The sequence below is a fragment of the Crinia signifera genome, chromosome 8 (assembly GCF_055691185.1).
Source record: "Crinia signifera chromosome 8, ASM5569118v1, whole genome shotgun sequence".
NCBI lineage: Eukaryota > Metazoa > Chordata > Amphibia > Anura > Myobatrachidae > Crinia > Crinia signifera.
Genome location: NC_139224.1, coordinates 18,246,590 through 18,261,336, shown reverse-complemented (window position 1 = coordinate 18,261,336; position 14,747 = coordinate 18,246,590). Strand labels below are relative to the sequence as shown.

Here is a 14,747-nt window from a genome sequence, read left to right as displayed (position 1 = left end):
GTACAATGGCTGCCAACATAGGAACACACAGACATCTTATTTCGGGTGTAAGACAATGTGGCCGTATAACAGAAGGAAAAGGCCCACTGACCACAATCTGATCCTCAGACGCTGGAGAAACGCTGCTGTCATCAAAGTAATACCACTGCCCCGTGTCCTGGTTCTTTGCATATGCTGTATCTGTGGGGACAACACAATGACGTCACACAGTGCATATGGGGTAGGAGTACACAGACGATCGTGTCTCGCACTTACAGTGTCCGCCTCCCATCCCGCCATAGTGATTGGAAACCGCCACAAGGTCATAGACGTAGGGATCTGCCGTCGGGTCGCAGACAAACTCTGACATTTTGAGGTTTCTGGAGAGGAAGGAACAAAGTTACAGCACCCTGTGTATCTGGCACACACGCTTGCGTATACGCACACAGTATAATAATTACAGGAGCCACACGTGTGGATAATGAGATTTACGACTTACCTGTTAAATCTTTCTTCGGGACACATCACGCCATAGGGCTAACGCTGGGTAGTGGAGTAGGGGATAGAGCATTCCAGCACCAGAAAGGTTAAACTTCTTCCTGCCTCCTAGGCAGACCAGACTCCTCCCCTCCTCTACCCCGCCTCCAGGACATGAAGCTCATTTTTTTAACAAGCCAAGCAGGAGACAAGAGAGAAGGAAGAGAAACACCGCACAGAAACACATTCTGAACACATTAATACACGCAACAGGGAACTATGTAAACAAAATTTTTAACATAAGCGTTAATCATAACTAAAGCAGGCGTGGCAGGGAGGGACCCCTGTGGCCCCTGACATCCTCAAAGAAAGATTTAATAGGTAACACTTAAATCTCATTTTATTCTTCGGGACAGGTCAGGGGCCACAGGCTTAATGCTCGGACGTCCTAAAGCAGCCACCTAAGGGCGGAGACGCGTCTGTGCCGCAGCAAGCACACTTTGGCCAAAAGTCGAGTCCTGGGAGGCAAATGTATCAAATGCGTAAAAGCGCAAGAAGGTATTGGTGGACGACCAAGTCGCCGCCTCACAAATTTGCTCAGCTGTTGCACCGCCCAAGATGCGCCCACAGACTTAGTGGAATGAGCCCAGACCCCCAAGAACCCCCCCCCCCCCCCAGAACCGGGATGGAGACGTCCAAGTAAGCCAGCCGGACGACAGAGGGAATCCAGCGGGCAATTCTTTCTTTTGAAACCCGTAGAGCACAAAGAGTCAGATTTCCAGAGTCTTAGTGCGGCGCGCACAGATCTGTAGTGCACGGACCAAATCAAAGACCACGATCTTCTGGTTGACATGAAACCTGGACACCACCTTGGGAAGGTGAGAAGGAACGGTTCGAAGAGCCGCCCTGTCAGGATGGAAGATTAGGAAAGGTGACTAACCGGACAGGGTGGACAGGTGAGACACCCTCCTAGCCGAAGCAAATCGCCAATAGGAAAACGGTCTTCCAGGTGACCCAACAAAGGTCCACCGACCTTAAGGGCTCAAACGGTGGGGCTTGAAGAGCTGCGAGCACCAGGGAAAGATGACACGGGGCAACCAAAGGGAAAAAAGGGAGGTTGGATATGCAGAACGCCCTGCATGAACGTCCGGACATCCGGGAACGCTAAGTGGTAAGTCCTGGGATTGAAATGGTGAGTACGACACCAGGAAAAGTAAGCATGCCAGATGCAACAGTAAGCGCCAGCCAAAGGAGGTTTGCAGGCCCTGAGCCTAATTGAGGTTACCCTTAAGTTAAAGCCTTTGGCTCTTCACAGGGAGGTCTCAACAGCCACCCGACGCTGCAAGTCTGGATGTAGACAGTCCCTGAGAGAGCAGGTCTGGACGTAGAGGCAGAGGGATCAGAGGGGCCACTGACAGAGAACCAGATCCGTCTGGGCCAATTGGGAGCCACCAGGATCAATGGTGTCACTCTCAGGAGGAGCAAAATCAGCATTAGCACAAAGGGCCACGGGGCTGACAGGGCGTGTACCATGCAGGCCCCTGGGTCTCAAGACCTGGACCCATATAGGGTGACCTTGTGGCGTGATGCCATCAAGTCCACCTCAACTCTGCCCCAACGTCGGACCAGCATCTGGAAAAATTCTGCATGGAGGGCCAATTCGCTGACGGCAGAGGAAGTCTGCTTCCCAATTGAGCACTCCAGGGATAAAGATTGCAGGGAACTTCTACTCTGCCCTCTGGAAAATGCAGGATGTCTCTGCCATGACAGCTGGATTACGAGTGCCGTCCTGGTGGTTGACATAAACCACCGTTGTTGCATTGTCCGACTGGACCTGCACAGGGCGACCCCTGAACACTGCCCTCAGTTCAAGGACATTGATTGAAAGTCGGGTTTCCTGAGCGTTCCAAAGACCCTGGAACGATCTCTGGCAAGATACTGCCCCCCACCAGAGAAGGTTGGCATCCATGGTGAATCCAAAATGAAAAAGGAGAAAAATGGTGTAAATTGCGCTGCTGACTAAATGTTTAAATTTGAAAATACTCCAAATAAAAGACTGCTGTGCAGAAAAATGAATGAATCGGACACACTGCTCAAACAGTAAGAATTTTATATTAAAATATATATCATATAATACACAAGATACAATACATAAAAAGAAAAGAAAATATAGAAATAAAAAGGGGGTATATACTAAATGTATATCTTAAAATGACTGGTTCTAAGATAGAACTAGGGCTGGACGTATATTTGGGGTGCTCCTCTGTTAATAAGCAACAAGAATGGTTAAAGCCAGTTAGTAAGTAAGCACATAACAGATGCTGATATCCAGATGATATTAATAATTTGTTAGTAGTTTTAGGAATCCAAAAACAGCTGTTTAGTGAGTAAGCAGAAATATGACGCTGAGCCGGAAGTCAATTAGCATGTGGGATAACACGCATTTGGGAGTGGATGTAGACGGACCCCAGATAAACAAAGGTTAGTTGGCAGTGTTGTAGAGCGGGGCTCTAGGATTATCTCACCCCTTATTAGTAGCAGTCTGTGGTGTTGCCTGGTCTGCTGGTTGCTCTGTTCGGGGAGGGGAGGAGGCGGCTGATCCAAAATGGTCTCCCTGCCTGGAGGTTCTGGTCTAGAAGCCAGGAGAGGGAGAGACGTACAGCCGGCGACAAGGTTATTAGCTGTGACCGGATAGTGGCATAGGATCCCAACCACTTTTTGAGGATCTATCACTGCAGAGGACGGGAATGGAATTGGGCATATTCCATCAAGTCGAAGGTCGATACCATCGAACCTAGGACCCTCATGTGAGAGAATGGACACCCGTCTGAGGGAGAGGAGACGTCGGACGGGGGACTGTAGCATTTGGTGGTGTTCCTCTGGCAGGAAGATCCTTTGATGTACTGTGTATCCAACAGGGCTTCCAGATGGATCATAGACTGTGTGGAAAACATGGATGACTTGTTCCAATTTCTGATCCAGCCGTGATGTTCTAAGATTGTCACCACTGTGTCAGATGAACTTTGAGAACGTCTGCCAATTGTGCCAGGCAGTGCCCGGATACCCTGGTTGCAAAGTCTGCTGCCCATCATGACCATGACCTTTGTAAACACCAGAGGGGCGGTAGACAGGCTGAAAGGTAGAGCCTGAAATTGAAAATGACGGTCCTGTAGTGCAAACCGCAGAAACTGATGTTCTGGCCTGATGAAGATATGCAGGTACGCATCCTGGACGTCCAGGGACACCATGTAGTCCCCTGGATGTAAGGCCAGGACTATGGATTGCAATGTCTCCATTCAGAACAAACTTGTTGAGCTGTTTTAAGTGGAGAATGGGACGTATGACCCGTTGGGCTTTCGGAACAGGAAGAGGCTGACGTAGAATCTCGAGCTTCGTTGAGCCAAAGAGACTGGAGCTATGAAGCCAGACAGCAGGAGCTTCTGGACGGCTTGTTCTAGAACCCTTTTCCAAGTCCCTTGGAGAACTTGTGGGAAAGAATGGTGGACAACGTCGAAAGGTTAGGGAGTAGCCTCGAGAGACCATGTCCCGAACACGCATCTGTTGTGGATTCCAGCCAGACGTCTGAATACTGCAGCAGGCGATTCCCCAGGTGGACTGCCGCCCCGTCATACTTAGAGTCAGGTCGCCTGCTGGCCCAGGGACGCTTTCCCTTGGCGGGCTGGGTTGTTGAAACAGAATGTCCCCTACCTCTGTCCTGGAAACTAAAGGACTGGAAGGCAACACGGGGACGTGGAGTAGGGGTGGACGGCAGGAAAGCCGCCTTGGAAGAAGCCACCGTAGCCACGGTTTTATCTAGTTCGGACCCGAATAAAAGGGAACCCTCAAATGGAAGTGCTTCTAGGGTTTTCTTAGAGTCAGGGTCCGCCTTCCAGGAGCATAGCTACAGGGACCAACATGCTGCCACAGCCGAAGTGGCCACCATGGCCTTAGCTACCCAGTCAGATGCCAGGCCAGGCCTAACCACTGAAGTGGTATAAATGAGTTTTAGGAAGTTCTCCAACGTCTGATCTGCTGGTTCTTTGAGGGACGCAGTCAGGATGGGGAGCGTAAAGGATCGCATAAGCTTAGCGACATGTGTGTCTACTCTGGGAGACATTTCCCAGCGGACTCTACCTTCCTGGAGGGGGTAAAGGAAGGCGAACCTTCTAGGTAGTGTAAACTTTCTATGGGGTATATCCCTGGCCTCTTAGATGGTATCTTCCAAGTCCTTAGACTTGAGAAATATGGTCAGGGTCCACTTAGGACATTTAAGAGTAAGACCGGAGGATCTGGGCGGTTCGGATGGGTCCTGTAGATTCAAGGCCTCTTTAACCGCATGCATTCAATGCATGTCAAGGCGTCCTCCACGTCACTTACAAGTTCCCCTTCCTCATCATCCTGCTCATCCTCCCACTCCGTATCAGTGTCATGCTGAAGGAGGGATTGGAATGAAGAGGGTTCCCTGACCGTAGACCTGCACTTATCAGGCCTACCCTGCAAGGATTTCTGGAGACCCTGGACGGATGCAGATAATGAACCCACCCACGGTGGCTCCAATGCTGGTGGAGGGGGGGCAACCCAGCCAGGGATGAGGATGGCTGCGCCATCATCTGAGTAAGCGAAGTTGCCCAAGCAGGTTCCTGAGAGGAGGTTGGGGGGGGGGGGGGGATGGCACGCCGCTCCTTAAGGAGCTATGGCTGACTGGAGCATAAAATCTGTAACCTGTGTCCTTGGAGGAGAGGTACAGGGAGGACTGGCCCAAGTGTCCTGGCAGTGAAGGAGTGGAACCCCGAGTGACTGCGAGCTCTCCATGTCCCTCCACACGTGCAGCAGACAGGCAGGCAGGATCAGTAGCGGGAATCAGCATGAGGATTTGTCGCTTACTGTCCCCGGGGGAGGGGCTGTGTGAGGGGAGCCCTCTCTCCCTGCTTAGCAAATTGCCCCCAGGGAAGTGACCTCATGCAGTGCCAGTAAAATGGCGGGGATCCGGTGCGCTTCGGGCAGACCTGCTACCGGCGCTGCTGCCCACACACCTTCATCCCGGGTGGTCCAGCAGGAGCAGGTGGCGGATCAGCCGTCCGCTTGCTAGCGCAGCCTGGCTGCTAATGTCCCATTGTGTGCTCCCGGCAGGGGAGCGCATAACCTTAATCAGTGTCCCGGTGCCTGGCTACGGTCTTCCGAGTGCCTGGAACCGGCTGCAGTCACACACCGGTGCGTGGTGCTGCAGTATCCGGGCCCGGGTGATGGAGCAGCAGCGTTGGTGTCTAATAGACCTCCAATGCTGCTGCCCTGTCACTGACTCCTAGTCAGTGTAAAAAAAAGGGATTTTTGTAAGAACTTACCGTTCGAATCCCTTTCTCTGATATGGTCCTGGTGACACAGCTCAACACTGGGATGTAGGAGGGTCCGAAGGAGCCAGGCACCTATCCTAAAGTTTTAGAGGGTAGGCTCCTCCCCTACTGCATCCCTGGACTCTTCAGTTCAATCTTTCAAAGCCACTGGAATACATAACTCAGTACAAACGCCTGCACATATTATATGCACATTTTATAACAGAAAACTGTTAACTTTTAACCATTTTAACATGAACATCATGAAACTTCTGGCATACTTACTGAGCGTAAGGGAGGGATCGCTGTGTCACCAGGACCATATCAGAGAAAGGGATTCGAACGGTAAGTTCTTACAAAAATCCCTTTTTCTCTTTCAATGGTCCTGGTGACACAGCTCAACACTGGGACGTTCCAGAGCCGGTCCTTTGGGAGGGTACGCTCAGGTCTGCAGCTCTCAGCACTGCTCGCCCGAATGATGCGTCCTCCGACGCGAACTCATGGAATCTATAGAATTTGGCAAATGTGTGAACAGATGACCAAGTGGCAGCTCTGCAAACCTGCTCAGCTGTGGCCCCATGTCGAACCGCCCAAGAGGTGGCAACTGACCTGGTGGTATGCGCATTTATTTTGGCCGGTACTGGTCTACCCACTTTGGTGTATGCAAAGGCTATCACAGACCGCAACCACCTAGCAATAGTCTGCTTAGATGCAGGCCAACCAATTTTGTGTACGTCGTACAATACCAACAATGTGTCAGTCTTCCTGACACTCTTCACTCTGTCCACATATATGCGTAAGGCACGCACAACATCCAAAGTTCTCAACTTGTCCCTTTTCTTAGAACCCTCTGGGGGTTGAAACACAGGTAGAACTATCTCCTGATTTAAATGGAAGGTAGATACCACCTTCGGTAAAAACTGAGGCACTGTTCTTAAAACAGCCCTGTCATCATGAAAAATTAAGAAGGGAGATTTACATGACAAAGCTCCCAATTCTGAAACTCTTTTAGCAGATGCTACTGCTAACAAAAACACTAGCTTCCACGTGAGAAACTTAAAGTCAGCCGACCTTAAAGGTTCAAAAGGTGCCTTTTGAAGGCATTCCAAAACCAGTGATAGATCCCAAGGTGCTACTGGTTGCTTGTATGGAGGTTTCAACCTGGATACTCCTTGTAAAAAGGTTTGAATTTCCGGCAAAATGGCTATCTTTTTCTGGAAATAGATGGACAAGGCCGAAATCTGTACCTTCAGTGACTGAAGGCTTAGGCCCGATGAAAAACCATCTTGTAAAAATTCCATCATTCTTGATAGCTTAAAATGAGATGTATGAGCCTTTCTTCTCTCACACCATCGAATGTAAGTCTTCCAGACTCTATAATAATTTGCCGAAGATACAGCTTTTCTGGCTTTTATCATCGTCTGTACTACTGCCTCAGAAAACCCTTTTCTTTTCAAAATGGTGGTTTCAATAGCCAGGCCGTCAAAATCAATCGATCTGAATCCAGGTGATTGAATGGGCCTTGTCTTAGAAGGTCTGGTCTCAGAGGTAGACGCCATGAGTCCACAGACAACCTCTGAAGCCTCGAGTACCAGGATCTCCTTGGCCAATCTGGGGCCACTAAGATCACTGGAACCTTCTGCCCCTGTATTTTCTTCAGAAGTCTCGGTAACATTGGTACTGGTGGGAATGCATAAAGGAGATCTCCCTGCCAGTGAATAGTCATGGCATCCACTGCCTCCGCTAGTGGATCCCTTGTTCTGGCATAGAACCTGGGCACTTGACGGTTGATCCTGGATGCCATCAGGTCCACATCCGGAGTTCCCCACATCGAAGTGATTTGTTGAAACACCTGAGGGTGTAAGCTCCATTCCCCTTCCTTGAGCTCTTCCCTGCTCAGGAAGTCGGCTTCTATATTCTCTATTCCTGGGATGAATATAGCCGATACAGCTGGAACATTCTGTTCCGCCCATAGGAAGATTCTGGATACCTCCCACATGGCCAATCTGCTGCGTGTACCTCCCTGGTGATTCAGATACGCCACAGCTGTGGCATTGTCGGTCTGAATCCTCAAAGGGAGGTTCTGTAACCTGTCTCCCGCCAAGGAAATCACTTTCCAGACAGCTCTCAGCTCCAAGATGTTGATTGGTAACGCTGATTCCTCTGCCGTCCACAGGCCCTGTAGCCTGAGATCCAGGACTATTGCCCCCCAGCCCCTGAGACTGGCGTCGGTAGTTACTATCAACCAGTCCCAGGTCTGTAATGACCGACCCCACTGAAGGGAATCTACTTCTGTCCACCATTTCAAGGATTCTCGGGTGTCCGAAGACAGCACTATCATCTCGGATTTCATGGTCAAAGTGTTTCCTGACCAGGCTGACAAAATGTTCCATTGGAACCTCCGAGAGTGGAACCTGGCAAATTGAAGCGTCTCGAATGACGCCACCATCTTCCCCAGGAGCTTGAGGCACCTCCATACTGAAATGCTCTGAGCCCTGAGAATCTCCTGGACTAGGGTGACCAGATCCCTGGCCTTTACCTCCGGGAGGAATACCCGATGAAGATGGGTGTCCAGTATGACTCCCAAGAACTGGAGCCTTTGTGACGGTACCAACTGAGATTTTTGCAAATTTAAAATCCAGCCGTGAGCCTGCAAAAAACTGATGGCCTCTGCCAAGTGACTCTGCAGCATGGCTGCTGACTCTGCTTTGAACAGGAGATCGTCCAAATAGGGTATTACTGTGATTCCCCTGAGCCTGAGCACCGCCGCCATTACTGACATTATCTTTGTGAATACCCTTGGCGCGGTTGCTAGCCCAAAGGGTAACGCCCGGAATTGTAAATGCAGGTCTCCTATGGCAAACCTCAACAAGGTCTGATGCTCCGGGTGTATAGGAACGTGCAAATATGCGTCCTGGACATCCATGGACGCCAAAAATTCTCCCTGGTCCAGACTCAGGAGTACTGACCGTAGGGACTCCATTTTGAAATGGTCTACCCATAAATGAACATTTAGGGATTTCAAATTTAGTATTGGTCTGAAAGACCCGTCTGGTTTGGGCACCAGGAACAGCGTGGAGTAAAAGCCTTTCTTCCACTCTGCCCTGGGGACTGGTGTAACCACCCATTTTTCCAAAAGGGAGTGAGCTGCTCTCACAAGAGCTGTACGCAGCCGTGCCTCCTTTGGTAAGGATGTGGGGATGAACCTCTTCGGAGGCGGCCCTCTGCAAGGGATTTTGTAACCCTGTGTTATAATATCTAACACCCAGGCATCCTGGCCTAGAGAAGCCCAAGCGTCCCTGAAGAGTGTGAGACGCCCCCCCACTTTTGTCACTGTCGGGCGAAGCCCCTGACAGTCATGCAGAGGGTTTATCCTCTCCTTTTGTGGCAGGCTTCTTGTGAAAAGAGCCAAATTTTGACTTTTGTGTCTTGCCTCTAGAGGACTGAAACCTTCCCCTGAAAGACTGTCCTCGAAAGGACGCACCACCTCTAGGGGAGGGCCGAAAGGACGGCTTAAAAGCAGAAAATCTGGACGTCTGCTTTGCTGAGGAGGCCGGCAGGAATGTACTTTTGCCGCCCGTGGCCTGTTTTATAATCTCCTCTAATTCGGTACCAAAGAGTACCTTTCCTTTGAAGGCTAATGTTTCCAGAGCCTTCTTGGACTCATTGTCTGCTTCCCAGGCTTTAAGCCAAAGCACTCTCCTGGCATTAATAGAGACTGTGGACACTCTGGTTGCCATTTTAATAGCTTCCTCCTCTGCTTCCACTGCATATTCTGCCGCTGCCTTAATCTTTTCTGCAAGCAGTAATGCTCCAGGGTCAGCCTGCAGCATGGTGCATAATTCACCAGCCCACTCTATCATGGCCTTAGAGACCCAGGCTGAAGCAATAAGGGGCCGTAAGGTAAACCCCACCCCTTCAAAGATAGCTTTGAGGTTTCCCTCCAGCTTTTTATCCACAGAATCTTTAAAAGCTGCACCGCCCTGTACTGGCAATACAGTAGCCTTGGACAAACGTGCCACTGAAGCGTCCACAACTGGGACCTTTTGCCAGAGCTCCGCATGAGACTCTGGCATGGGGTACAGACTAAGGAATCGCTTAGGCATCTGAAGCCTCTTATCAGGAGTTTTCCAAGCCCCTTCTAACAATTCCTGTAACCCCTCATCTGAAGGAAAAGTAACAGCCTCCTTCCGCTGTCGCTTAAAAATACCTTTAACAGGAGTCTTATCCTCCACAGACAGCTTTAAAGCCTGCTTCACAGCTACAATGAGATCCTCTATACCAGCAGCAGAGTTCTCTTCCAAATCATCACCCTGATCCCAGGGGATGTCAGTATACTCTCCTTCCTCTTCATCTACCACAGTAGTTAAAGCATAAGACCTTCTAGGGGTCCCTGCCACATCATCCATTTTGTCCAGCATTTCACTGAACCTGTTGATCCCTTTTGCAGTATCCTGCATCACCTGAATCAGTGCAGGATCTGCCTGGGTAAGAGGCAAGGAGCCGGACGACTGCTGAGATAATGGCATAGGTCTCTGTGATTCTACCAGCCCATCACTCTGCCTGTCCAAAAGCTGCACCAAAGCGTTTACTGACCTGCCTAGGGCCCTGGCCCACGCAGGTTCCATCTGCTCTGCCCTATGGGGTTCACTGCCCATGGGTCTCACATCAGCGCAAGTAATACATAAGCCCCCCTTGGCCATCTGCTCAGGGACAAACTTTTGTGTGCAAACATTGCACGCGCTCAGTGCACTGAGGGCTCCCTCCCCCAAAACCACAGCCTGATGCTCAGACATGATGCAAGTGATAAATGTATATCTATCAGTATACACAGTGCAAACAATGTACAAGCGTTTATACAGAGGCAATGCACCCAGTCACTTATCTGTCTGTTGGTTTCAACTGCGGGGAAGCGATGCCCAGGAAATCCAAGTCACTCTGCCAGGATCAGTAAGCCAGCTCAGCTCCGCTGCAAGCGTTCTGAAAGGCGCCAAAGTCAGAGTGAAGGAAGAGACCACAGGTCTCTGCTGCTGCGGGGTCCGTGACCTTTTGGCGCCAACCACCCCCAGCCAGCCGCTCCTTAGGTAGGATTTCCTAGTTCCAGTGTCTCCCCCTCAACTGGGGATCACTTGGAACATGCCTGTCACAACGCTGCTGTCCTCTCATCTAGGAGCTCAGCGTGTAAGCTCCGCATAAAATGGCCGCCGCCATCACGGAGCGCCTGTCCCCCATGATCCCCACCTAAATGTGGAGCCGGTTTCAGGGTACTCCGGAGCCCAGGCAGCCTTTTAGAAAAGGCTATAAGCGCTGCACAGGGAGACCAGACAGTGTCTCCCCTGTGCACAGTGAGCTGACAGGACACGCTTCTGTCAGCTCCTGCTGCGCTAGCAGTGTGAGGATTCACTATGAAAATCCTCACACTGTGCCTACCTAGCTAGGGTGAAAGTTAATAAAACAATAAAAATCCCCTAACTACTCTAATTCTTCGGCTGCTCCTGCAGCCCTTTAGAATAGCACCCACTCCAGTGGGCACCTAACACGAACTGAAGAGTCCAGGGATGCAGTAGGGGAGGAGCCTACCCTCTAAAACTTTAGGATAGGTGCCTGGCTCCTTCGGACCCTCCTACATCCCAGTGTTGAGCTGTGTCACCAGGACCATTGAAAGAGAAATAAGAATAAAATAAAAAATGAAGTCAGGCTGCTTAGTGCACTCCCTCGGTAAGGTGCATGTTGGCTCCTGCCAGCACCAAAGAAAACTGAGCTTCCTGGCCTGGAGGCGGGGTAGAGGAGCCTGGCTGTCTGAGAGGCAGGAAGTAGTTTAACCTTTCTAGTGCTGGAATGCTCTCTCCCACTCCACTACCCTGACCTGCCCTGAAGGATAAATACACAGCATAGGAATTACAGGAGCTGCACACATCTGACTAATAAGCAACAGACACACAATGGCTCCTGGACAGCTGCTGCCTCAGCACAAGTAACAATATTCAGCTGAGTCAGCTGGTGACCTAGCCGGTACACGTTACATAGGTGCCCATTCCCGTCACAGGGAAATCCCCTGCCCCCTCCCAGCTCTCCCCACTGGTGACATAGCCGGCACAAATTACATAGGTGCCCATTCCCCCCCGCTGGTGACATAGCCGGCACACGTTACATAGGTGCCCATTCCCCCCCACCTCACAACTCCCCGCTGGTGACATAGCCGGCACAAATTACATAGGTGCCCATTCCCCCCCACCTCACAGCTCCACGCTGGTGACACAGCCGGCACAAATTACATAGGTGCCCATTCCCCCCCACCTCACAGCTCCCCGCTGGTGACATAGCCGGCACACGTTACATAGGTGCCCATTCCCCCCCACCTCACAGCTCCCCGCTGGTGACCTAGCCGGCACACGTTACATAGGTGCCCATTCCCCCCCCACCTCATAGCTCCCCGCTGGTGACCTAGCCGGCACACATTACATAGGTGCCCATTCCCGTCACAGGGAAATCCCCTGCCCCCTCCCAGCTCTCCCCACTGGTGACATAGCCGGCACAAATTACATAGGTGCCCATTCCCCCCCACCTCACAGCTCCCCGCTGGTGACATAGCCGGCACACGTTACATAGGTGCCCATTCCCCCCCCCACCTCATAGCTCCCCGCTGGTGACATAGCCGGCACGCGTTACATAGGTGCCCATTCCCCTCCACCTCACAGCTCCCCGCTGGAGACATAGCCGGCACACGTTACATAGGTGCCCATTCCCCCCCCACCTCACAGCTTCCCCGCTGGTGACATAGCCGGCATGCGTTACATAGGTGCCCATTCCCCCCCACCTCACAGCTCCCCGCTGGTGACATAGCCGGCACATGTTACATAGGTGCCCATTCCCCCCCACCTCACAGCTCCCCGCTGGTGACATAGCCGGCACACGTTACATAGATGCCCATTCCCCCCCACCTCACAGCTCCCCGCTGGTGACATAGCCGGCACACGTTACATAGGTGCCCATTCCCCCCCCCACCTCACAGCTCCCCGCTGGTGACATAGCCGGCACACGTTACATAGGTGCCCATTCCCCCCCACCTCACAGCTCCCCGCTGGAGACATAGCCGGCACACGTTACATAGGTGCCCATTCCCCCCCCACCTCACAGCTCCCCGCTGGTGACATAGCCGGCACACGTTACATAGGTGCCCATTCCCCCCCCCACCTCACAGCTCCCCGCTGGTGACATAGCCGGCACACGTTACATAGGTGCCCATTCCCCCCCCACCTCACAGCTCCCCGCTGGTGACATAGCCGGCACACGTTACATAGGTGCCCATTCCCCCCCCACCTCACAGCTCCCCGCTGGTGACATAGCCGGCACACGTTACATAGGTGCCCATTCCCCCCCCACCTCACAGCTCCCCGCTGGTGACATAGCCGGCACACGTTACATAGGTGCCCATTCCCCCCCACCTCACAGCTCCCCGCTGGTGACATAGCCGGCACACGTTACATAGGTGCCCATTCCCCCCCACCTCACAGCTCCCCGCTGGTGACATAGCCGGCACACGTTACATAGGTGCCCATTCCCCCCCCCCCCACCTCACAGCTCCCCGCTGGTGACATAGCCGGCACACGTTACATAGGTGCCCATTCCCCCCCACCTCACAGCTCCCCGCTGGTGACATAGCCGGCACACGTTACATAGGTGCCCATTCCCCCGGCACACGTTACTATATCCTGGTCACATGTAAGGATGATGGCTGTGATCTATGTGACAGTCACATAACTAGTCCTATGGAGACCAAGTCCCCCCAGAGCAGGGATTACAGTGTAAGAAGACGTTACATATCCTGAGCAATAAGGGACTTGCCTGATGGGGAACTCTACCACGGCATCCAGCTTGTCCCTCCAGTAGCGATTGTACGAGAAGCGCTTTAAATGCACCACAAGGACTTTTGGCAAAGACCACAGGTCAAACTTCTTGGTGGCCCTCTGATGCTTCCGGCAGTTTGGACAATACCTGTGACAAAGGCAGAATCGTCACACACAGAGCGGCAGACAGGCAGTCTGGGAAGGGGGGGTGGCCGTCACTCACCAGGGGTCGTGCTCTCCCAGAATTTCTGTCTTTGTGAAGAGCTGGATGCAGTCTCTGAGCGCGACCGTCACCTTCTTCTTCGGAGGCTGCTGCATGGACTCGTGCTTATCAAAGGCCTGCGCAGGGCAGAGTGCGTTACTACGGGGACGGGCCAAGAACACGGCACACGTAGCAGTCACACTGCAGTGACCCAACCCCCTCCCACAGGGTGCAGTGTGCTGCAGCCACATACGATATATGGTCCCCCCCAACCATCCGGGGGCCTTACCTCCTGATCATTGTAATACTGCCACATACAATATATGGTACCCCCCCCCCCCCAACCCAGGGGCCTTACCTCCTGATCATTGTAATACTGCCACATACAATATACGGTACCCACCCCCCACACCCGGGGGCCTTACCTCCTGATCATTGTAATACTGACACATACAATATATGGTATCACCCCCCCCCCCCCCACACCCGGGGGCCTTACCTCCTGATCATTGTAGTACTGCCACATACAATATATGGTACCCCCCCACCCGGGGGCCTTACCTCCTGATCATTGTAGTACTGCCACATACAATATATGGTAACCCCCCCACCCATCCGGGGGCCTTACCTCCTGATCATTGTAATACTGCCACATACAATATATGGTACCCCCTCACCCGGGGGCCTTACCTCCTGATCATTGTAGTACTGCCACATACAATATATGGTCCCCCCCACCCATCCGGGGGCCTTACCCCGCCTCCTAATCATCGTAATACTGCCACATACAATATACGGTACCCACCCCCCACACCCGGGGGCCTTACCTCCTGATCATTGTAGTACTGCCACATACAATATATGGTAACCCCCCCCCACCCATCCAGGGCCTTACCTCCTGATCATTGTAGT

At 52.1% G+C, this 14,747-nt stretch overlaps 1 protein-coding gene across 1 annotated transcript in view; it reads right to left on the bottom strand.

Moving 5' to 3' along the window:
* The window catches only part of USP4 (ubiquitin specific peptidase 4), a 30,618-nt gene that overhangs the window by 620 nt on the left and 15,251 nt on the right, over positions 1-14,747 (bottom strand). Inside the window, exons 18-21 of the mRNA XM_083155871.1 lie at positions 13,857-13,972; positions 13,632-13,781; positions 256-359; positions 92-180 (exon numbers count right to left, since the gene is read on the bottom strand). Of these exons, the coding sequence (XP_083011997.1) occupies positions 92-180; positions 256-359; positions 13,632-13,781; positions 13,857-13,972 (459 nt within the window). The remainder of the gene's footprint in view (positions 1-91; positions 181-255; positions 360-13,631; positions 13,782-13,856; positions 13,973-14,747) is intronic.